Genomic DNA, 23,468 nt, shown 5'->3' with positions numbered 1-23,468 from the left:
AGGGAAGGTAATTGTAGGGCTGATGAATTGGCGAATATAGGAGTTGAAAGGCATTCTCCATTGTGGGTGCTATTGGAAGATTCGTCGGAGCCATGAAAGGTTTGTGGCAGGGCAAAGAAGCAGGTCTGTTGCTACTTTCTCCGGTACAGGGTCTGCAAGTTATGCTTGTTTTGCTATTTCCTGTATTGCTTTGAGCTGTCTCGTGGGTTATTTTAAGGGGTGTCATTTGGGAAGCATGGTCTTTCCTTATGCTTTTGGCAATGTAACAGTTCCAGACTTTGGTCTGTTTTTAATAATATTGATATTTCAAAAAAAATTACTCTACTAAGGAGAAAATGGAATAAATCCGTCTCACTACTTCTATCAGGAGTCTAGACTTGGGTGACTTTTGTAGTTTGTACACACCCGTGAATAAAACGTGTTCTCTTTCAACAATATTTTTTTTGACATAAAAAAATATTGAGCATGACTTTTTTTTTTAAATCATTGAGCATGACTTATTGATCACGTTAAAATAAAATACAATTTTAGAATTACATGACAAAAGATTAATAGAAGGTAATTATTTAAGTCAAATTGTGCAGTTTTGTTATTTCGATAATAGCGTCAGTTCTCAGAAGAAAACTGGAAGTCAATGATAAATTATTTTAGGTACAAATACAAATTAACTTATTGATTGACAAATTATAAGGCATGACCTTAAATATATATCAAAGAATGATGTGGCCCCTATTGAAAAATGCTCTTTGAACTAATTATTCATCTGGAAGAAGCACAGTGATCCTTAAACATACAAGGTTCTCTGTACACAAATCATCAGCAATCCATTGTTCACCAAAGACAAAGTATACAGCCATCAATAATCAGTATCCATGTTAATGTTCTTAGTTAATCTACAAAATATGTAGAAGCTGAACATATATTAGGTTTCAAATTCATTTTGGCCTCTTTCTCAGCTGTGGAAATTCGAATTTCAGAATCAGGTGATAATTTAAATTTGAGAACCTTGTGAAGCTGACACAATGGTCTTACTTGCTTTGTTGAAGGTTGACTTGAATCGATTAGTCTTGTGCCGGAGAAAAGGTTCTTTTCGGATGGTCCTGTCACTTCATGAACCACTGGGGTATCTGCACAAAGGGCTTATTGATCAAACAACTTATTTTGGGCAGTCATAATAAGTAGGAAACTAATGAAACTAAGTATTTTCACACAAGCATGTCTTCCAAACAACATGAGTTTCTTAAAGGTTAGCTATTTTTCTAGCAACAAAAACTAACTGACCATTTGATTGGCAGCTAGAGAAAAAATAAAAATAAACAGAGGATGCTCCTACATAGGATGAACTTCTGCAAGTTTAATTTTGAGTTTGCTTGAAACTAATAGTTACATGAACTAGTTTTGCATTAGGGATCTTCAAAACCCTAGTTTTGGCAAAAGCAATAGGTAGTAGCTTTTGTCAAAACCATGGTTTGGAGGTTTCTCAACGCAAAACTAAACCTCATTATATACCGTTGCAATGGAATAAACAGTACATATGATTACTGAAAGAGATGCAGCGTCAACTAACAACAGGTGCTAGTAATTATGCCAATAGATAAGTAGCTGAGAACTGTTAGAATATAATATAAAACCATTAAAATGGCCCTTACCCAACAGCTTAAGCTTTTGGAATTAAGTGGTTATTTGACATGGCATCAGAGCTCTCAAGTTCTGGGAGCCGCCTCTGACTGTGCAAACCAAAACCCTAGAAGACAGCCTTCATTGCTGTCAATCATCCCTTTCAAGGCAGCCTTCATTGCTGTTGATCATCCCTTTCAGAGCAGCCTTCATTGCTGTCGTGACTGTTCCTTAGTTGCTGTCCCGAATACATTCCCATTGCAATACGTTCACTGTACTGCTGCTGCCATGGGAGAACCAATTGAAGAAATAGTGGATATTGAGTCAAGGAACATTGACTCTGGGGATAATAAATCCCAAACTCATGGAGAGCTGCAGAACCTCTACACTGCCTACAGATTGAATGGGCAGAATTACTTGAAATGGTCCCAGCTTGTTCTTAGAACTTTGAAAGGTAAAGGGAAAGCTAGCCACTTGACTGAAGATGCCCCTAAGGAGGAAGATCCCAAATTTACAAAATGGGATGAAGAGGACTCTATGATCATGGCATGGCTATGGAACTCAATGATCCCAGAGATCACCGATACTTGCATGTTTCTTAATTCTGCAAAGGAGATTTGGAATGCTATGGAGCAGACATACTCCAATGCTAAAGATGCTGCTCAAATATATGATGTGAAGGTGAAGACTGTGGCAGCAAAACAGGGAAACAAGACCGTTACAGAGTACGCCAATCAACTCAAATCATTGTGGATGGAGTTAGACCATTTATAGGGTCATTAAAGCCAAGTGCTCAGCAGATTCAGCAGTGCTCAAAGAGTATATTGAGCAGGATAGAGTCTATGATTTCCTGGTGGGGCTTAACTCTAATTTTGATCAGGTGAGAGTTCAAATCCTTGGAAAAGAAAAGGTTCCGTGAATTAATGAAGTAGTAGCTATGGTCAGAAGTGAAGAAAGCAGAAGGGGAGTAATGCTAGAAACCCCAACTGTGGAAAACTCAGCCATGATAGCTTCTGGGGCCTCGGCCATGATGGCAGACCAGAAAAAGGGGGGAATAAGCAATATAGAGAAGAAAGGTGAAGGAGTGGTGTACCTAGTGCAACAAGGCTCGCCACACTCGTGACAAATGTTGGAAGCTGGTTGGAAAGCCACCTAGTAGAGAGTGGGGGCCCCAAAACCGAGACAGGGAGTGGGGAAAAAAAGGAGACAACACAAGAAAGGGAGGACAGGCGCACATAGCTGCTGGAACCAATGAAGAAAATAAAGGAGGTCTGATTCAACTTAACCAGGATGAAGTAGAGAAAATGAGATCGTTCCTCAGCAAGTTGGTTAAACCAACAGGTACTTGTTCTCTCGCATGTTCAGATATGTTTGGTGAGTTTCTTTTTCCTTTTGGACTCAATGCCTCATATACAAACTATAACCAATACTGGATACTGGATTCTGGGGCCACTAACCACATGACACCCCTACCTAAAAATTTCTCCTCGTACTCCCCTTGCCCTAGCAATAAGAAAATATCCACAGCAGATGGCACTCTCATGACTGCAGCCGGTCAAGGAGAAGTTCAAATAACCCCAACCATAACCCTAAAAAATGTCCTTCATATTCCCAAATTGTCTGTTAGTCTGATTTCCATAAAAAAACTCATAAATGACTTATCATGTAAAGTTGTTTTTTATGACAATGGTTGTGTACTGCAGGACAAGTACTCGGGGAGGACGATTGGACATGCTAGAGAATGGAATGACCTTTATTACTTGGACAACCCGAATCTGCCTCCAGATCTACACAACAGCAGCAACTCTTTTTTCGCTGATTCAATAAAGACCAAAAGGGAGAAAATCCTCTTACATCATTGTCGTCTTGGACATCCTTCCTTTAGAGTCATAAAATTGTTATTTCCTTCCCTTTTTAACAAATTAGAAGTGGAGAGTCTTCATTGTGAAGTGTGTGAGCTTGCTAAACACAAGCGTGTACCTTTTCCCATTAGTAATAATATGAGCACATTTCCCTTCTATTTAATTCATACTGATGTGTGGGGTCCCTCAAATGTCCCAAATGTTTCCGGTGCCCGTTGGTTCCTTACCTTTATAGATGATTGCACTCGGGTTACATGGATTTTCTTACTGAAACAAAAGTCCGAAGTCAGCTCCGTGGTTCAGAATTTTTTCTCAATGGTAAAGAATCAGTTTGGTGTTAGCATTAAGAGGATTAGATCTGATAATGCCAAAGATTACTTTAATCATGGGCTTAATTCTTTTTGTCAAAAGGAAGGCATCATTCATGAATCATCCTGTGTCAAAACACCTCAGCAAAATGGGATTGCTGAGAGGAAAAATGGACACTTACTAGACCAAACCCGAGCTCTCCTTTTTCAGCATAAGGTCCCTAAGAAATTTTGGGGTGATGCTGTTCTCACTGCATGTTATCTACTTAATAGATTACCTTCCAGTGTTCTAGCCTCAAAAATTCCTATGGAGGTTTTGTCCTCTTTCTATCCTAATGTGTCCACGTCCAATCAACTTGTTCCAAGAATATTTGGGTGTGTATCATTTGTCCATGTTCATAGTGGTGATAGAGGTAAACTTGACCCAAGAGCCTTAAAATGTGTCTTCATAGGATACTCATCCACACAAAAGGGATATAAATGTTATCACCCACCATCTCAAAAACTCTTGGTGTCCAGAGATGTCACCTTTCTCGAGCAAGAAAGTTACTTTCACCAAGATCATCTTCAGGGGGAGACTACAGGAAAGGAAGATGATCTACTTATGCTCACTGACTTTATTTTCGGACCAGAAGTAGGGACTGAAAGTGCAACGGATTATGAGAAGGAGGCTCAACCCACTAAATCCACTCAAGAGGAAGATGAAGCTGATGTAAGATTTGGGAAAAATTGATTTATACAAGGAAGACAAAGGTCATTCCAGAAACTGTCCATGTCCAAGAATCCGACCCAACATTACATGAGGTAACTTCCCCTAATCCTTTAATCTCCACTGAATCAATCTCTGATTTCCCAACTGCACATGAACCAGAATCCAGTTCAGCACCACTTTACGAGGACCTGGACATTCCAATCGCCCTTAGGAAGGAGACTAGAAAATGCACCACGAAGCCACTTTACCCTCTAGCCAATTACCTATCCTTTAAACACTTCTCACCTACCCATAAAGCCTTCCTTACAAGCTTAAACACTATAACCACACCTACCTCCCTATCTGAGGCATTGACTGATAGGAAATGGAAGCAAGCCATGGACTTGGAAATGGAAGCACTAGAAAAGAATAGTACTTGGGAATTGGTTCCTCTTCCAAATGGGAAAAAACCAGTAGGATGCAAGTGGGTCTATACAATAAAATACAAGGCTGATGGATACATTGAGAGGTACAAGGCAAGGTTAGTAGCCAAGGGATTCACTCAAACCTATGGAGTGGATTACTTGGAAACATTCGCTCCAGTTGCAAAAAAAAATACAGTTCGGGTGATATTATCCCTAGCTGCTAATTATGGCTGGAACTTGCAACAATTTGATGTAAAGAATGCCTTCCTCCATGGAGAACTTGAGGAGGAGATTTACATGGAATTGCCCCCTGGATATGGTGGAAAAACTGCTGTCAACACTGTTTGCAAGCTTAAGAAAGCATTGTATGGGCTAAAACAATCACCACGAGCGTGGTTTGGAAGGTTTACTAAAGTTATGATTGGTCTGGGCTTCAAACAAAGTCAAGGAGACCACACTTTGTTCATTAAACACTCTAAGTCAAGGGGAGTAACAGTGTTACTGGTGTATGTGGATGATATTATCGTGACAGGTGATGATGAGGAGGAGGAGCAACAACTGTTAAGCCAACATCTAGCCAAGGAATTTGAAATTAAGACCTTGGGAAAGTTGAAGTATTTTTTGGGAATTGAAGTGGCCCATTCTAAAAAGGGGATTTTCATATCCCAACAGAAATACATCACTGATTTGTTGAAAGAGACTGGTAAGACGGCATGCAAGCCTGCAAGTACACCAATTGATCCAAATCTGAAGCTAGGAAATGCAGAAGAAGATACTGCAGTTGACAAGGAAATGTATCAAAGACTAGTTGGCAGACTCATATATTTATCTCACACTAGACCTGATGTTGCATTTGTTGTGAGTCTAGTCAGCCAGTTCATGCACCAACCAAAGGAGGTCCATCTACAGGCTGCACTAAGAATTGTGCAATATTTGAAAGGGACCCCAGGCAGGGGAATTTTGTTCAAACGGAATGGGAATGTAAGTCTTGAAGCATATACAGATGCTGACTATGCAGGGTCAATTGTGGATAGGAGGTCAACTACAGGATATTGCACTTTCCTTGGAGGGAATCTTGTGACTTGGAAGAGTAAAAAACAATGTGCGGTAGCTAGATCCAGTGCCGAAGCAAAGTTCAGGGCAATGGCACAAGGGATATGTGAACTACTGTGGCTGAAGATCATGTTGGAAGACTTGAGAATAAAGTCGGATGAACCAATAAGACTTTACTATGATAACAAATCCGCTATTAGCATAGCTCATAACCCAGTGCAGCATGATAGAACCAAACATATTGAGGTTGACAGGCATTTTATCAAAGAAAAATTAGACAGTGGCCTAATCTGCACTCTATATGTCTCCTCACAAAACAACCTTGCAGATCTTCTAACGAAGGGGCTGAATAGCAACAACTTTGAGAGGATTGTTTCCAAGCTGGGAATGGAAAATACCTATTCACCAGCTTGAGGGGGAGTGTCAGAATATGTTTTATTGTTAGTTATATTATTTCCTTATTTAGCAAATCACATTTATAATGTAGGAGGGGAATATCCCTGAATCATAGGGATTTAATTGTATAGGTGTTGTTATTATATTTCCTAAATTAGTATTTCAGCTTTGTATATATGGCTGATGTATTGTAACATAATTCTATGAAATAAAATCATTCAACCCTAATATTTGAGATGTCAGAATATGTTTTATTGTTAGTTATATTATTTCCTTATTTAGCAAATCACATTTATAATGTAGGAGGGGAATATCCCTGAATCATAGGGATTTAATTGTATAGGTGTAGTTATTATATTTCCTAAATTAGTATTTCAGCTTTGTATATATGGCTGATGTATTGTAACATAATTCTATGAAATAAAATCATTCAACCCTAATATTTGAGATGGTATCAGAGCCTCTATGGCCGAGAGGTCTAGAGTTCGATCCTTGCTCCCCTCACTTTCTAATTAAAAAGTGGAATTTAATTAAGCACATGGTAGGTGGGCCTGTGCAGTTATCTACGCTTCAAGCCCAAAGGGCTCTTGCGTGAGGGGGCGTGTTAGAATATAATATAAAACCATTAAAATGGCCCTTACCCAACAGCTTAAGCTTTTGGGATTAAGTGGTTATTTGACAAGAACTATAGGCCAGTAGTTCGAAGTTGGGGGAGACCAAGGAAAACTATCAGTAAAACCACTACGAAATATTTATAGGTAAACGTTTTAGGATAAAACTTACATCAAGTTCCTTATATCTTTTACATAGGAGTTTCCAATTATATAATGACATGTTCATAATTTTTTTAATTCAACCAATTTTTTTTTTGGGTGAATGCCATTTACTTTTAAAAACAAAATTAACTTGTTATTGTTTGAATGAAGAACTTGATGAAAATAATATATGCAACTTGATCTAAGTTTTTTCCAATGTTTATTTGGTAAACTTAATACATGACACTGACAGAAATATCAGCTTTGGAAATCAGTTATCTATTCAAAGGAAACTAGTATAAAAAAAAATTTGACTCTTTGCCAACAAGGAAAATGGGTATCAAGACACGGGAGACATCGAATAATTTCCAAGACTAAAGACTTAGTTCCCTTCTTCAGAAGTATTTTACAAGCATGGACTGTAACTCACCTTGTTCTGTAAAGGCAATACTCGTGCCAATTGTCTCCTCATACTCCCCGATCTGTAGACAACAACAAACCATAATAAACCTTACAAGACCATCATCCATTCAGAGAACGGAAAAACAGAATTGAAGTAACTTGAATCCCCATCTTAAAAATTTTAAATTATCAAATGGAAGAAGAATAATGAAAACAGATAAAAGCAACTTTTCATTGCTGGAACTTCATTTGAAATACAGCATTATAATTATCTGCCTAATCCTATACATAGTATCAAAGATATATATACAGGGGGCATATCAGGTGATAGGAGTGGTTTATGGTGAGATAAGAGGAATAATTAATAACTCTTAGATTAAAATATACGGTTGAGATTAAACTTCCCTTTAAACAACTCACGTGACCTATTCCCTCTGTTTCTCCTCCCTCTTGTACTCTGCCTCTTCTCTGTTGTTTTTTCTCTGATCAATCTTCTTGCCGTCTGCCAGCGTCCCCAACGACGTTTTTGCCAACTCCAACCTCGCAGCGTTCCAGTGGACCAAAGCTCTATTTCACTCCACCCTCCTTTCGAGCGATGAATAATCCTTGCGCTGCGAAAGTTCTGTAATCGTAATTGGGGATTTCTGGGATTTGGGAGTCCATGGCTGATATGAATTAGGGATTTCTGGAATTTGGGACTCCATGGCTGATTGTAAGTGTCTCTTTGTTCTGACTTCTTCTTCAAACACCTGATCCAATTTTGAAGATTCAACGGGATTTTTTGTTAGTGAATTGAATAGCTTGGAAAGTCCATTTAAAATGACATTCTATGAAGAGATTGATGAATTAATAAAGCTGAAATTCTTCAGGAATAAGCAAAACCAAATATTAGGAACCGGGGGTTTGAAGGAAAATTAGAACGTACAGGGATGAGGGAAGAAAGGGGAGGAAGAGAGAGGCGTGTGGGGAGAGTGACTAAAGTCGCGCGTGGTATTAGAAAGTTGTTGTAAATGAGAGTAACGTGCAGTTATTTATGAGATTGCATCCTCACCGTATATGTAGATCTAATGGTTAGAATTAATTCCTCTCATCTATCACCATAAACCACTACTCTCACCTGATATGCCCCATATATATTTTATATATATATATATATATATATAGCAAATGGATAGATTTCATCACTATAAGCTTCAACAAATTCAAATGAGCATCAAAATATTACTTAACCCAAAAATTCTCAATTATAAAAGAAAAAAAAAAAACTAAAGGGCTATAGGGAATTTAAAGCAGACAACTTACCAGCTTAAATCTGTCATCAATGATCAATACTGGGTTTAAAGTATCAAGGCCCTGTAAATAACAATAACTTAATGTAAGCATACTTTGCTAGGTAAAATACAATATACCAAGAATAAGGTTGCTTATGGACAACAAATTACAAGAACAATGCAAAAGAAAAGTAAAAAGAAAAGCAAGCAACCATAATGAAATTAGAAGTTCGAGAGGTAATATAGCAGTATGCTTAATAGAATTGATACACAAGAAGTTCTGGAAAAAATCCTAAATGGTGTGAGCTGTGTAGTAAGATAGCAATTGAATCAAGAAAAATAATCCAGTTTCTATCAAAGAAAAATATCAATGCTCCAGTATTGAAAATTTACAAAGCTGGTTAATTTGATAAACACAATGAAAAAAATGAATTCAAGGGCTGCAAATTGGGAAGTTACAGTTAGAACATAGTTTGCATTTGGTGGAATGTCAAGTAGGTCAGAAACACCATCCAAGTCAAGCAAAACATATTCATCTTGATCCTCATTATCACAATGCGATGTTGCATTTGCCTCCATATGCCTGCACATAGATTGGTAGTTAAAACTAACACACCATTACAAATCTAAAATGGAGGAAGGAGAGTTTATACACATGAATGCATGATTATAAAAATAAATGACAATTAGAAAGGAATATTATAGTTAAAACCACAGACCAGAACCACAGGAAAATCTTCAACTAGGTTCAAACATCAAAAACAAAAACTTAAGATTTTGACTTTCAATCAACAGCTCAAGAATGTATTAAACAGCAACACCAAAACAGAAGACACACACACACAAGCTTAAATTAAGGAAATATTTACTACTTGAAGAAATTCAAACATAACGGATTGAAATTGAGAACAGTAACCTGAATCCCTACATAAAACATAACAATCCAATGTTATACTTAATTCCTCTATTTCTTCTATAAATTAAGAGAGTAAGCATCTATCTCCTTCACACTTCTCAACGCTGTGACACCACCCAGTTCACCAAATGGAGTCAAGAGGCACAATTGTCTATTTGTAAAAGGGTTAAAGTATAAGTTAGCTTCATACATTTTTGCCTAAAAAATAGGATACCAAGTTCTAAACACATTATCATTAGTAGTAATCACCTCACCAGGTGAGAGGGACGATGGCAGCGTGTGCGAGCGGCGGAGGGCGACGGAGAGAGGCGTGTGCGAGTGATGGCGGCGAAATTTGGACTTTCAGGGGCTCTCTAGAAATTTGGACCCAAAACCAATAAATAAAAGAGCGGGCTAGCCCAGCTTAATTCAACCCGATCCGAACCCGCATGAGCTCACAAATTATGTGAGTCAGGCTAAACTGACCCAAAGGTCTTTGTAAGCCAGTTTTTACCAACCCAAACTTGGGAATTGATTTTCTCACTCCCATATTTCACCCCACTTTAATTTACTAAATTTCTATAGTGGCCTCCCTTAAGTTCAATTCTTGACTTGGAAAAAGCAAGTTAACTTTTTTTTAATAAGCCAAAACTTGTATTAAACGGAGCACAAGGGGTGCCCCAACCCATACAAGAAGTAGAATAGAAGAGATACAAAATAAAAGGACAAAGTGCATAGACACCAATTCCATAAAGACCATTATGTGAACACTTCACATTATCCCACGATGCAACATATCATACCAACTCGCAGCCAGCACAAATGAGTCCAAATCCATCACCATTTAGCAAAACCATACATTATGATTCAAAATGATCTACTTGGAAGACAAAGAGCTTATGCATGCCATCGGGTTTGTAAACCATTCAAAGATTGAAGCCATGAATTGTTTTTCATTAACCTTAAGCCATATCGAGACACTAAATTGTATCAAATCAACAACCCTGAATTGTATAAAACAGCAAGTTAACTTACACTTTGATGAGTACTTGGAGTTAGTTAGTTAGTTAAGGGTTAGCATTTAGAGTTAGTTAGTTAGTTATGGCTTAGCCTATAAATAAGGGAGTGTGAAGAGGGTTTAGGTATCTTTGGGATCATTTGGGAATTGGGAATTAGGAGAGTGATGAGTCTCTCGAATACTCATCTGTTTCTTGTACATTTTTCTGTTGAATAATATCAGGGTTTCATCAATTGGTATCAGAGCACCGATCTAGGTGCTGTGATTGCCATCAATTCGTGAAGATGTTTCCAGAATTTGATGGAAGAGAGGCCTACGGATGGCTCATTATGGTGGAGCAACACTGTGAGGCCAAGGGAGTATCCGAAGAGGAGAAATTCTCAGGGGCAGAGAAGGCTTTGACTGGTGAAGCTTTCATGTGGTGGTTTTGCTGGAGAAGACGCAATCAGAAGGCAACATGGTGGGAATTTGTGGAGGCTCTGTTGAGGAAATTCGAACCAGAATTGGAACCGTACATGCCAGAACCAGTTCAAGATTCAGAGGAGGAAGAAATCCCTGGGAAGCAAGAAGTCTTGGAGGCAGAACGAAGAACTGTTGTGGTGGAAGCCAAACCTGAGGCCAATTCAGTGTTGTTGGCGAAATCAGAGATCAAGCCATATTCGCCGGAGAATTCTGAGATGGAAGCGTCGCGGAAAGACTCGGAGTTTGCAATGGCGGCGGAGCAAACAGCGGAGGTGTCACGGTGTCAACCGGTCACCGTGGTTGATTACATCGATTGCACGTTGACGGCGAAAGGGGAGAAGATCGACGCCGAAGGGGAAATCAAAATCAAGCGGTTACAGGAAGGTTCTTCAATGGAGAAATGGCAGATTTGCAGCATTCATGGGAGGAAGAAGGTGCAACCAATCGTTTTGCCCCAAATCAGTGATTTAGGGTTCGATTGGGAGAGACGGCCGCCGCGGAAACCGCCGGATTCATGTCTCTGCACGGCGGTAACCGCCAATCGACTGCCGGACACGTTCTTTTGCTGGACGGAGGTCTTCATTCAGACCTCTGTTCTTTGCTCTTCGATGGTTGCCATTCAACTGGAGACTAAGCCACCAGACCGCAGTGGTGGCAGCTCACACTTCATCCTTGGCGATTCTTGCAGATCGGACTTGGTGGCCAACCGTCTGTAAGATCAAGATTTGGTCATGTGGTACAACTCTATGTTTTGATGATAACAAGTATTTATTTGTGGATGAACAACTATGATACTCTAATGTTTGTCTTGAGTGTTTTGACAAACAGGTTCTGATTCTGACACCAGAAGATATATTCGTCAGAAGTTCTGAAGATCAGAAGATCTGAAGATCAGAGGATCTGAAGACCAGAGGCTCTGAAGGTCCAGAAGATCTGAAGATCAGAGGATCTGAGGATCAGAGGATCAGAAGATCAGAGGATCAGAAGATCTGAGGATCAGAAGATCTGAAGACCAGAAGCTCTGAGGGACCAGAGGCTCTGAAGGTCCAGAAGCTCTGAAGGTCCAGAAGCAGAAGTTACGAAGGTCAGAGGATCCAAGCATCCCTCTAACTCTGATCACCAAGCTTCACAAGTTCCAACACGAAGCATTCCTCTGATCAGAAGTCATTGGTTAAAGGCAAATGTCTCTATCAAGAAGTACAAGAGCAGTGTACTATTCTGAAATTCCTACCTACCAAGGTTCAGCCACAGCAGGTTCTGGAAGTTCCAGAAATGCCCTCCAACGGTCATATTCTCTCAACAGAAATATCCTTTGCACCTTGGACTATAAAAGGCTGAAGAAAAGAAGAAAGCAAGAGAGAGAGAGATCAAGAGCTGCAATACAAGAAAAGATTCAAGCTTCTACTTTCTTCATCTGTTCTTATTTAGTTTACACTCAGCTTATTTAGAAGCAAACCTTTGTAAACACCAACCTCAAACAGTTGTTTGATTTTCCTTAAGGGACCGGGTAGGTCAGTATCCTTAAGAAGACTAAGAGAGTGAATCTTAGTGGTGATTCCTTTAGGAGATCAAGGTTGATCGGATCCTAGAGAAGACTAAGAGAGTGAATCTTAGTGATAGCTAAGTCAGTGTATTGTTAGTCACTTGTAGGTTTCAAGTGCAGTTGTAACAATTATCTGATTAGTGGATTGCCTTCATTCTAAGAAGGAAGAAATCACCTTAACTGGTGGACTGGATTAGCTTGAGGGATTTATCAAGTGAACCAGGATAAAATACTTGTGTGCTTCTCTCTTCTCTCTATCTTTATCCGCTGCACCATCTATCTTAGAGAAACCGAAAAGATTTACTTTAAATCTTAAGGGGAAAGTTTTTATATTGAAAACGTTATTCAACCCCCCCTTCTAGTCGTTTTTCACACCTTCACCGTCCTCCAGCTAAGCCACCGGATTTGGCTGAGACAGCGGTGGTGGGATACTGTGGCCTCGAGTTAGTTCGCACGGAGGAGAGTAAAGGGCGCTCGCTCATTCGCAAGTCGGTAACCGTTTCACGGCCGCCGGCGAAGCCACCGGACTTTGCAGTTATGGCGGGGGACGCTCGTTTCCGTCGTCGCTGGTTGGGTGTGGTCTTTCCGTTGTCTTCACACGCACACGCGTTCACACGAAGCAGAGCAAGGCTGGCTCAGCTAGATTTTTCAGAATTGGGTCAAAGTTTGACCACAAGGCCAAAGCCCATAATGCTAAACAGAAGGAACGGGCCCAAGAGGAACTTTTCTTTCTCAATCATCTACAGACCAGTTCATTCCCTTACTCTAATGGGCCAGGCCCAACTGTTGGAGTATTTGTTTTTTGTTTGTTTAAAGAAGCTTGTGTTTTACCCCACCTTGAGGACAAGGTGGATGTTTAGGGGGGAGTATTGATGAGTACTTGGAGTTAGTTAGTTAGTTAAGGGTTAGCATTTAGAGTTAGTTAGTTAGTTATGGCTTAGCCTATAAATAAGGGAGTGTGAAGAGGGTTTAGGTATCTTTGGGATCATTTGGGAATTGGGAATTAGGAGAGTGATGAGTCTCTCGAATACTCATCTGTTTCTTGTACATTTTTCTGTTGAATAATATCAGGGTTTCATCAATTGGTATCAGAAAATAAAACCTGGAGTATAATTTCAACCTATTTCCTTCCCCGAACCTTCCCCTCTTCCACCCATATGTCTCATAACTCTTACCACTTAAGCTATCATTTGGAGACTTCCAACTATTTCATGTGTCGTCCGAAATTATGCAATACTATAAAAACCTAAAATTTTAACGCAAACCGACTGATGTTAAAGAATCAACAAATGAGTTGTGGTTAGGGGTGATATGTCACTCGAACCCAGAGGTAGCTTGTTCCCCCCGAAATACATTGAGGCGCATAATATATGAATTTGTATGTGAAATATTCACAGGAAGCCAACACAAATGAGTCCAAATCCAGTACCCTTTAGCAAAACCATACATTATGATTCAGAATGTTCAACTTGGAAGACAGAGAGCTTATGCATGTCATCAGGTTTGTAGACCATTCAAAGATTGGTTGGTGCCATGAATTGTTTTTCATTAACTTTAAGCCATATCAAGACCCTAAATTGTATCAAATCAACAGCCCCGATTGTATCAAAAAGCAAGTTAAGTTACTCTTTCAGGAAATAAAACCTGGAGTATAATTCCAACTATTTCCTTCCCCGAACATTCTCCTCTTCCACCCATATGTTTCCTAACTCTTACCACTTATGCTTTGTTTGTTAGGAGAGAGTTAGAGAAGTGAGAGTTAGGGGAGAGAGAGTTAGGGGAGAGATGATGAAACCACCCTTGTTTGGTTTGAGATGAGTGAGGGGAGAGAGAGATGAAAACGTGGGGTCCACCAGCTTTATTTGCTCTCCCCAAGTTGAAGAGATTTTCAACAGTAACCACGTGAGCTACAAATCAGATTTTTTTGGCTTTATTTTAACATTTCTGGCGGTTATGAGGTCCCACAAAAGTCAACAAACCGCCAGAAAAAAGTGTTACTTGAATAAAATTGTTATTTAATATAAAAAGTAACATTTTCTCTTTCCTCCACCTCATTCTCTCTTCTCTTTTTTATCATATCAAACAACTTATAAATCTACTCTATTTCTCGCATATTTCTCTCTACTCAACTTCTCTCTTCTCTATCTCTCTCTACTCTACCAAACGAAACCTTAAGTTATCATTTGAAGACTTCCAACTATTTCATGTGTCGTTCGAAATTATGCAATACTATAAAAACCTAAAATTTTAACGCAAACCAACTGATGTTGAAGAATCAACAAATGAGTTGTGGTTAGGGGTGATATGTCACTCGAACCTAGAGGTAGCTTGTTCTCCCCGAAATACGTTGAGGCGCATAATAAATGAATTTGTATGTGAAATATTCGCAGAAAGCCTTCCCAACCACTTGAATAAGATTTTGTTTTTTACGTAGGAAAGTGTCTTCCACATAAGGTAATTTTATTCGAGCCAGGGGACATGCACCTGAAAGAGGGTGCGGTTGGGTCTAGTCGGCTCACCACCTTGGAGACTCCCCCCTTGGCTGCCATCCCTTTGTTGGCGGCGGACTATCGGGGAACTCACTTCCTGAGAACCTCGTAGTCTGTTTGTTTTTCTTTTAGCAGCTATGTACCAAAAAAACAATTCAAGTGAAGATCTAGCTGATCTTTATATATTTTTTCTGCTTTGTCGGGAATTTAGGACACATTACAGAAGTAAAATTTGGTTGTTTGGTTTTAAAAATTATTTTGTTTCTTGTTCTTTAATATCTACGTAAAAAAATGTGAAAATAAAAAATCTTACTTTGCTGCTTTCTATACCAAAATTTTGAAAACAAGAATCTAAATGAATATTTTTTCTGCTTTGTCGGGAATTTAGGACACATTACAGAAGTAAAATTTGGTTGTTTGGTTTTAAAAATTATTTTGTTTTCATTTTTTAGTTTTACAAAATTACCACCTTAATTTCATTTAGATTCTTGCTTTCAAAATTTTGGTATAGAAAGCAGCAAAGTAAGATTTTTTATTTTCACATTTTTTTACGTAGATATTAAAGAACAAGAAACAAAATAAAAATAACTATTTCTGTAAATAAAAGTAGAAATAGAAAATGAAAACAATAACGAAACATATCCAAAGGACTTCAAGGAGTACAAAATATTGACCATCTGAAACTGATCTTTTAGGTTAATCTTTCCGCATCTGAAATCTGTAGAATCCATATTATTATCGAAAAAGTTCTCCATTTTGAGAAAGCATAAGGAAATTCATAGCAGAATTAAGTTACCTTCTGATTGGATTCCCATCAAGTCTCAATACCTGAATTACTAAATACTTTTCAGTTTTAGTTTTGTGCCTTGTAAGTAGTCAAAAACTTGATGTTTAGAGTCGTTATGTTTTCCAATACTTTATAGCTTAAGCACGACATTATTATGGTATACGGATTATGATTATGAATTTCAATCGCCAATCTTGATTTTAACTACCTTACATACAATAAGCTCTAAAAAAGCCCTTTCAAACACCCCCTTATTAAACAAATGTACCTATGCACTACTTACGTAATAGAAACTTACGTAAGAATAATAAATTTATGATCCAGTAGGTTGTCTTTACCACACATGCAACAAACACAATTAACTCAAGAATATCCATATATCATTAAAAAAAACTTCAACTTACTTTGAAGATAGGCCTAGATCATAATCACCAGATTGGAAAACACGTTTAAGTGATTCCTTAAATACTGGATGGCCAAAACTCTCCGCGAGTACAACAAGGCCCCCAGTCCTTTCAACAGCAGTTTTAAGTTCAGCAATGCCAACCTGGATGATAAAGTATAAAGCAGAAATTTCAGATTTTCAAATATAAGAAAATTATACAGAATAATATGCTAAGGTCCCACATTGACTAAAATGTGGTAAAGAAGTTCTTATATAGGGCAGAGCAATCCTCGCCCCTAAGCTAGCTTTTGAGATAGAGTTAAGCCTAACACAAACTCTTAATATGGTATCAAAGTTTACCCTAGATCCACTGTTATCCGGCCACCCAAGATAGATAATCCTTAGAAGTTTAAAATTCAAGAATCAACCTGGCCACAGTTGTTCCGGATAAAATTAATGAAGTCAACCTACCCTACAGTTATTTCAAGAGAAAATCGTGTCCGGTAAATATCCCATGATGGACATGAGGGAATTTCCATAAAATATTAAGTTTCCGATCTGGTCCAGTCCTACGTGTGATGAGGGTCTGTGCGAGGTCCAATATTGACTAGAAATTTAGAACTTGGACAATCTAGTTATCAATGGTAGGCAGCATTACACTGACCGCTCATTATAAGGGTTGCTTTAAATAAGTTTCATAAAATTTAAAAAAAAAAATCCGCGGGTAGAAATCGACCCTAGGGCCTCCATCAACGTGAAGCCACTGCAGGCCCTAGCCGATCTTGGAATTAAATCCTACGAGCCGGCTAAGTCAGACAAGGTGAGATTAGTCTCTTCTGTTAAAATTAGAATCTTGTAATAGATGAGAGTATTACAAACAAAGGAGATCAGAAATCCTCCTAAAATATGAAAACAGTGGAAGAATGACTTGGTCATGTATAGATATGTTGACAGAAAAAAAAAATGATAAATAATTCCACTTACATGTTTCATATTATCTTTGTTTACTAATAACTTATCATTATAAAATATTATTAACAAGAGCGAACTGGTTAGAATCCTCTTTTTCAGAGTTGAGAGCAACAGGTAAATGATCTGTCATTAGACATGATTCATAGTATGACACTATGATGTAAGTTTATCCATATAGTCAGCCCACCAAGTGGGAAAAAGCTTTAACAACTAACTGATACCAACAACTTTGTTGTTGTTCTGAGCAGTATTTAAAGACTGAAGAACAGCAAAACGTTATTTTGGCGATTGATCCAGATAGTCACTCCACATTGTGCTGTGAATCAGCGAAAGGAAGATCCTTCAATCGGAAATTATGCTTCACAATTATAAATCTAAAATCACTATTCATATGTCCGCAAGGATGTTTTTGAAAAGGACAACAAAGATAGTTGATTATCTTTTACTCCATTCTTCTTTAATTGGCCACATGTTGTAATATTAATTTTCTTTACATATGTATATTTTCATAGTAATATTGCAAAGAACAAGAAAAATATGTCAACTAACTAGACTGTTTGCACATATATAATTAAATATCCGGTGTTACCCATTTGTTTATATCATCTACACTTAACTTCATCTAATTTCACCTATAACCAACAATTAAAATTCTAATTAAGTAAATGTCAATTTCTTTTTTTATCAATGTATGAAAAAACTATTTAATTTGCATATTCAATTATTATTGTATATATGTAATCTATTAATAATAAATTACAGCCATATTTCAAAAAAATAATTAATTACAGCAGCATCATTTGTTATTAAAACTCAAATTTCAAGATATAATTATAACAATAAAAACTAATAGTATTATCTTATATGTTGCAACATATTAAATTAAAATTTAAAGGGACCTGTGCATCGCACGGGATTTCATCCTAGTATGATACAAATACAATTATTTTTTCAACAAAATGTTTATTTTCTGATTTTCAAATTGATTTTAACCTTATTGAAATTGATTTAAACATTTCAAGCTGATTTGGGGTAAATTTATTGACCTAATCCTTCCTCTTCCTCCTCTCCACCGTGTTCATCTTCTTTGTACCGTCGTGCTCCGTCCTGCCGTGGCGGCCTGAACGAGACCTCATCCTTCGTCAACCCCAGCGTCAGTTGTGTGCTTGAGTTCTCGTCGCCGTCCTTTCATCTACGTCTTTCTCGTCCGTGTTCTTCCTCTTCTCTATTGTGCGGTCGTGCTTCGTCAGGGCCCTTGTAAACAGTTGCTTTCTTTGAAGGTTAGGTTTCTCTCACACTCCTACTCTTGTATGCATATTGTACAATTTGTTTTGAAAAATGCACCAGAAGTATAACATGCTTTCAATCGACATTTCAGCATTGTGGGTTATTTGTACCTCTTAGTAGTAGGAAAAACTCTTACCTGAGTGTCTGAGTTTGTTGTTTTCCCCCTTTATTGTAATGCATATGTCTATCTCAAGCTCAATTTTATTCACAGAACCGTAAGCAACTCGATCTGTATCTTATCCCATTTAATTGAGTATTTATATTTTGGGTTCAATTTGATGTTTCATTTTTGTAAAACTATTCATCAGTTTAAATCTCTGAACTATTAAAACTTAAAACTAGAGAGGATTAATGGGTGTTGTGATGTAGAAAAGTCATATCATTCTGATTCTGAATTTTAAGTGACTAATATCTGGTAAAGCCTACAAAACAGCATATGCTTTTGTTAGTGTAGTATGAGTTTTTGAGGCTGTGTAGTATTCGATGGCTTATACCCATTCATGCAAATAACTGAAATTTATGTGGGTAAATGATCGTATCTTTGTAATATGTTGATATTGCTAGTGGTACAATTAGTTTCTAGCAATGACATTATGCTGAGTAATGTTTCATCCACACCTCTCTTTTGAGGTGGAGAGGTGGAATGGTGAGAGAGATAGGAAGAAAAAAAAAAGTAAGAGAGAGAAAATATGAGATGTGATAGATGATAAGATGAGAGGGATAGAAATAAAAAGAGGTGGAAATGGAGTGTTTAAAAAATGAGGTGTGTATATATCATTACTCGTTTTTTATTTTGTTGTTGGTGATTTAGTTATGAACAAGTACGGGTTTATAGTTATAACAAATTAATTTCTCTGTATCTCATTATGGCCTTGTGAAGGTTTTGGCTGAATTAAACTAGCCTACTTAACTTAAAGAAGAAAAATGCTAAGCCGCCCCTATACATAACATGGTTGTAATGGGTAGGGCAGTCCAACCATCTCTTGCTTTTTTTGTAACCAAATTTGACATCAATAACCATTAGAGTAGATTGGTCTGGTCATTGTTGTAGTGATAATGTTTATGTTTTACTGATAGAGTTAATCCTTTTAGTATTGTCACCACCTTTTTTCATTGTTAGTTTGTAATAATAGGAACTTGTTTCTGGTTTGATTGCAGAATGATATCACTTATAAGTCATGTTCTTAATCTTTAGAGTTTTAGTATTGATAAATGATATGGATAAATGAACTTATATGAACGGGCAAATGTATTGAGTATGCTCTTAAATTTTTTTTAAATTATATATTGTATTATGCAAATGTTAGGCTAATATTGACAGACATTCCATGTTATATATATATATATATTTCTATTAGAGCCTTGTTATCTCTTACCAGCAACTCAAATTTTACGTGGATCTTTCAAGCTGTTTGAACACATAAGATAATGTTTAGTTCTTATAGATATTTTTTTTCATTTAAATTTCAGGGGATTGCGTTGTGTGTTTTCTGCTTCAAAATTTGGTGGATGACATAGTGAATGGACAATTGGACACTGAAGTCCCATTAACACAATTCTTTCTTATTGAAGCACATGATGCTTCTGAATTCTGATATTGATGAAGAGATTAAAAATAAAGACCGACCAAGCTGCTAGCGCCTAAGCAGTTTTCTTACCTATTATGGAAGGAGATTTTACACTTTGTTTGTTAGGGTAGAGATAGTGAAGAGATAGATAGGGAAGAGATGAAGAATCTCTCTTGTTTGGTGAGTGGGAGGAGGGAGATAGAGGGGAGAAAAAGCGGTGGGTGGTCTCTTCAAATTGGAGAGCTGGGTAGGTGCTTGGTTCTTATTTTATTATTCAAATTTTTGTAAGTCTGGCGGTCTTAAACCGCCAGAAATTGCTATATAGACGACAGATGTCACTAATAATTGCATCACATTTTTTATCATTAACCAACTCCCTGGCGATTTGAAACGCCAGAAGGGTGTCGGAAAACGCCATAAATGTACCAAAACAAAATAAAAATTATTTTTAAATAAAAAATGTATATCTGTTTCTTCTCTTTCTATCTTACCAAACTGTTGTTCCTTTGTTGTCATCAATTTTGTTAAAAACAACCTGATGTCCTAGCCGATGTTGTGACATCTGCCTTGGTGAAGGCCAGGACATCCGCCCCTGCTGGCGTGCAATGTGGGTCCCTTTTGTTATTGGTTTGGAGGATGTGATTTGTTATTACTTGAGATTCAAGTAACTTATTAAAGGGAGATATATGCGGGTTGTTTATTGTTGGAACAAATCAGTGATTGGAGATTTGTTTCTATTCTTAAGTTGTTAATCACTCATATCATATCTTGGAAGATTCTGTGCTGATATGAGTTGGATCAGAGTTGTTCTTCAGCCCAAGAAACCCTAGTGCCGCCTCTGCTGAAGTATAAATAGAACAAAGACCTAAAACGTGAGGAACCAGAGCTAAGATTGAAGATCAAGTGTTTTAGGATTGTAAGTTGTGTTTTGTTCTTGTTATTTTGTGAACTGTTCTTGCTCCCTGATTCTATAAAGCAAGTTTCAGTTCTGTGTTGTGTTTGAGTGTCAAACAAACTCTGTGTTATTGTTGTTCACCAATCACTGTGGCAGTGATTGAGAGAAAGTGAGAGGGGCTCTCATACTTAGGTTGAGATTCTAAGTAGAAATACACTGGGTAGATTAGGAAGTGAACTATGAACTGAGTTGTTCATGAGTGTCTGTAATTCCTGAATCTTGAGATAGTGGATTTCCTTTCTTTGGGTGCATGCAAACCCTCCAGACGTAGGTGAAGTTTCACCGAACTGGGTTACCAATCTTCTGTGTTCTACTTTATTATTTTTCTGGTTTTGTTACTGTTAGTCAGTTGTCGAACCGGTTGTCCCAGCATCGCGTTCGACATCTGTCCTGTGCGAGAACCGTAATTTCAATTGGCATCAGAGCAGGCACCCTATTCTGTTGGGTGAGCTCCAGGGAATATATACTGTTCTCAAGGACAACATTATGGATGGAAGAAGATCAATCTATATGCCACCAATTTTGGATGGTACCAATTATGACTACTGGAAGGCTCGAATGGTGGTTTTTCTCAAATCTATGGACAGTATAACATGGAAGGCAATAGTTAAGGGGTGGAAACATCCTGTGATAGCATCCACAACTGAATTGAAGCCTGAAGATAAGTGGACAAAGAAAGAAGGTGACGAAGCTCTTGGAAACTCCAAAGCCTTGAATGCTATTTTTAATGGAGTTGACAAAAATATGTTCAGGTTAATCAACACATGTACTGTGGCTAAAGAAGCATGGGAGATTCTCAAGACTGCCCATGAAGGAACATCAAGAGTTCGTATGTCAAAGCTTCAGCTTCTTACAACTCAGTTTGAGACTATGAAGATGAATGAGGATGAATCCATATATGAGTTTCACATGCGTATAAGGGATCTAGCCAACTCTTCTTTTGCCCTAGGGGAACCCATGTCTGAAGAAAAGTTAGCAAGAAAGATTCTCAGGTCTCTCCCCAAGAGGTTTGATATGAAGGTAACTGCCATTGAAGAAGCCCAAGACATCAGTAACATCAAGGTTGATGAACTCATTGGTTCCTTGCAAACCTTTGAGATGTCTCTTAATGGTAGATATGAGAAGAAGGCGAAGAGTATAACTTTTGTGTCCGACACTGAAGAAGATGAAGATCAGAGGGACAAGGATACTAATGCAAACATTGCAGAAGCTGTATCATTACTTAACAAAGCGTTGAAGAGTTTGGGCAAAATGTCAAATACAAATGTCCTGGACAATGTGTCGGACAATGTGAAGAATACTGAATTTCAACTCAAACACAAACATGAGAATGATACAACCAAGGCTATTCATGTAAAGGCTCTCATTGGGAAATGCTATTCTGATGCTGAGTCAAGTGATGGTGATGAGGAAGAACTAGTTGAAACCTACAAATTGTTGCTGGCTAAGTGGGAGGAATCATGTACGTATGGTGAGAAAATGAGAAAAGAAGTCAAGGATTTGATTGCTGAGAAGAAGCAACTTCAGAGTAATAACTCCAGTTTGCAAGAAGAAGTAAAGACCATCAGAAAGTTGCGTGAGGAGAATGAGAAACTTCAGATCACTAATGCAAAACTGCAGGAGGAGGTAACATTACTGAACTCAAAGCTTGAAGGTATGAAAAAGTCTATTCGTATGATGAATAAAAGTACTAATGTGTTAGAGGAGATTCTGGAAGTTGGGAAAACAGTTGGAGATATGGAGGGGATAGGCTTCAGCTACAAGAGTGCAAATAAGTCTGCTTCATCTGAAAAGCAAACTAAGCAACCAATGCCAGACCCAATGTCGCATCATTCTGTACGACATGTGTACCCTCAGTTCAGAAAATCGAAGAAATCTACTTGGAGATGTCATCACTGTGGTAAACTTGGTCATATAAGGCCATACTGTTACAAGCTATATGGATATCCTCAGTCTCATGATCAACCAAGGACTAATCCACAAGTAGCTTCATCAAGGAAAGAGTGGAAACCGAAAGAAGGAGTTAGAGTCAAGTTCTTCGGCGAGGAAGAGATGTCTCCACAGTCGTCTAGGGTGAATAGATCATATTCAAAGGATGTTGCTCTTCTTAAATCTCAGAGTTCTGGTGTAGATGTTATGAAGGAATGGAGGACGAAATTTGTTGATGCAAGTTCTCTTGAAGTCTCAAATGCACCAGCAACTGTTCATGCAAGCATAGGTGAATCTGTAAGTGCAGATCCTAATGTTATTGTGCCTAATGTGATTCATGAGATATCAGTTGAATCTGTTTCTGTTCCCAATATTGAACCCCATGTTGAGACATTAGT

General features: G+C 37.9%; 1 protein-coding gene and 1 long non-coding RNA gene across 2 annotated transcripts; one reads left to right on the top strand and one right to left on the bottom strand.

The window, feature by feature from the left end:
• Positions 1 to 798: 798 nt before the first annotated feature.
• Positions 799 to 9,384, bottom strand: LOC130746347 (uncharacterized). Its single transcript, XM_057598949.1, has 4 exons — positions 9,240 to 9,384; positions 8,812 to 8,862; positions 7,538 to 7,589; positions 799 to 1,127 (listed from the first exon to the last, which is right to left on the bottom strand). The coding sequence occupies exons 1-4, from the start codon at positions 9,369 to 9,371 to the stop codon at positions 889 to 891; spliced, it is 474 nt and encodes a 157-aa protein (XP_057454932.1). The 5' UTR covers positions 9,372 to 9,384; the 3' UTR covers positions 799 to 888.
• Positions 9,385 to 18,320: 8,936 nt separating this feature from the next.
• LOC130732015 (uncharacterized) lies at positions 18,321 to 20,665 on the top strand. Its single transcript, XR_009016917.1, has 2 exons — positions 18,321 to 18,611; positions 20,089 to 20,665. It is a non-coding gene; the product is annotated as an uncharacterized LOC130732015 (long non-coding RNA).
• The last annotated feature ends 2,803 nt before the right edge of the window (positions 20,666 to 23,468 follow it).

This window comes from Lotus japonicus, chromosome 1 (genome assembly GCF_012489685.1).
Source record: "Lotus japonicus ecotype B-129 chromosome 1, LjGifu_v1.2".
In the NCBI taxonomy this organism is placed as follows: domain Eukaryota; kingdom Viridiplantae; phylum Streptophyta; class Magnoliopsida; order Fabales; family Fabaceae; genus Lotus; species Lotus japonicus.
The sequence above is the reverse complement of the archived record's forward strand: the minus strand, read 5'-3'. Positions and strand labels throughout refer to the sequence as shown.

Bases quoted from the DNA above. Each gene is read 5' to 3' on its own strand.
- LOC130746347 (XM_057598949.1), bottom strand. From the start codon at position 9,371: ATGTGCAGGCATATGGAGGCAAATGCAACATCGCATTGTGATAATGAG. The intron at 8,863-9,239 runs GTAACTTCCCAA...TGTTATTTACAG, and splicing joins ATGCAAACTATGTTCTAACT to GGCCTTGATACTTTAAACCC. The intron at 1,128-7,537 runs GTGAGTTACAGT...CCCTTTGTGCAG, and splicing joins TATTGCCTTTACAGAACAAG to ATACCCCAGTGGTTCATGAA.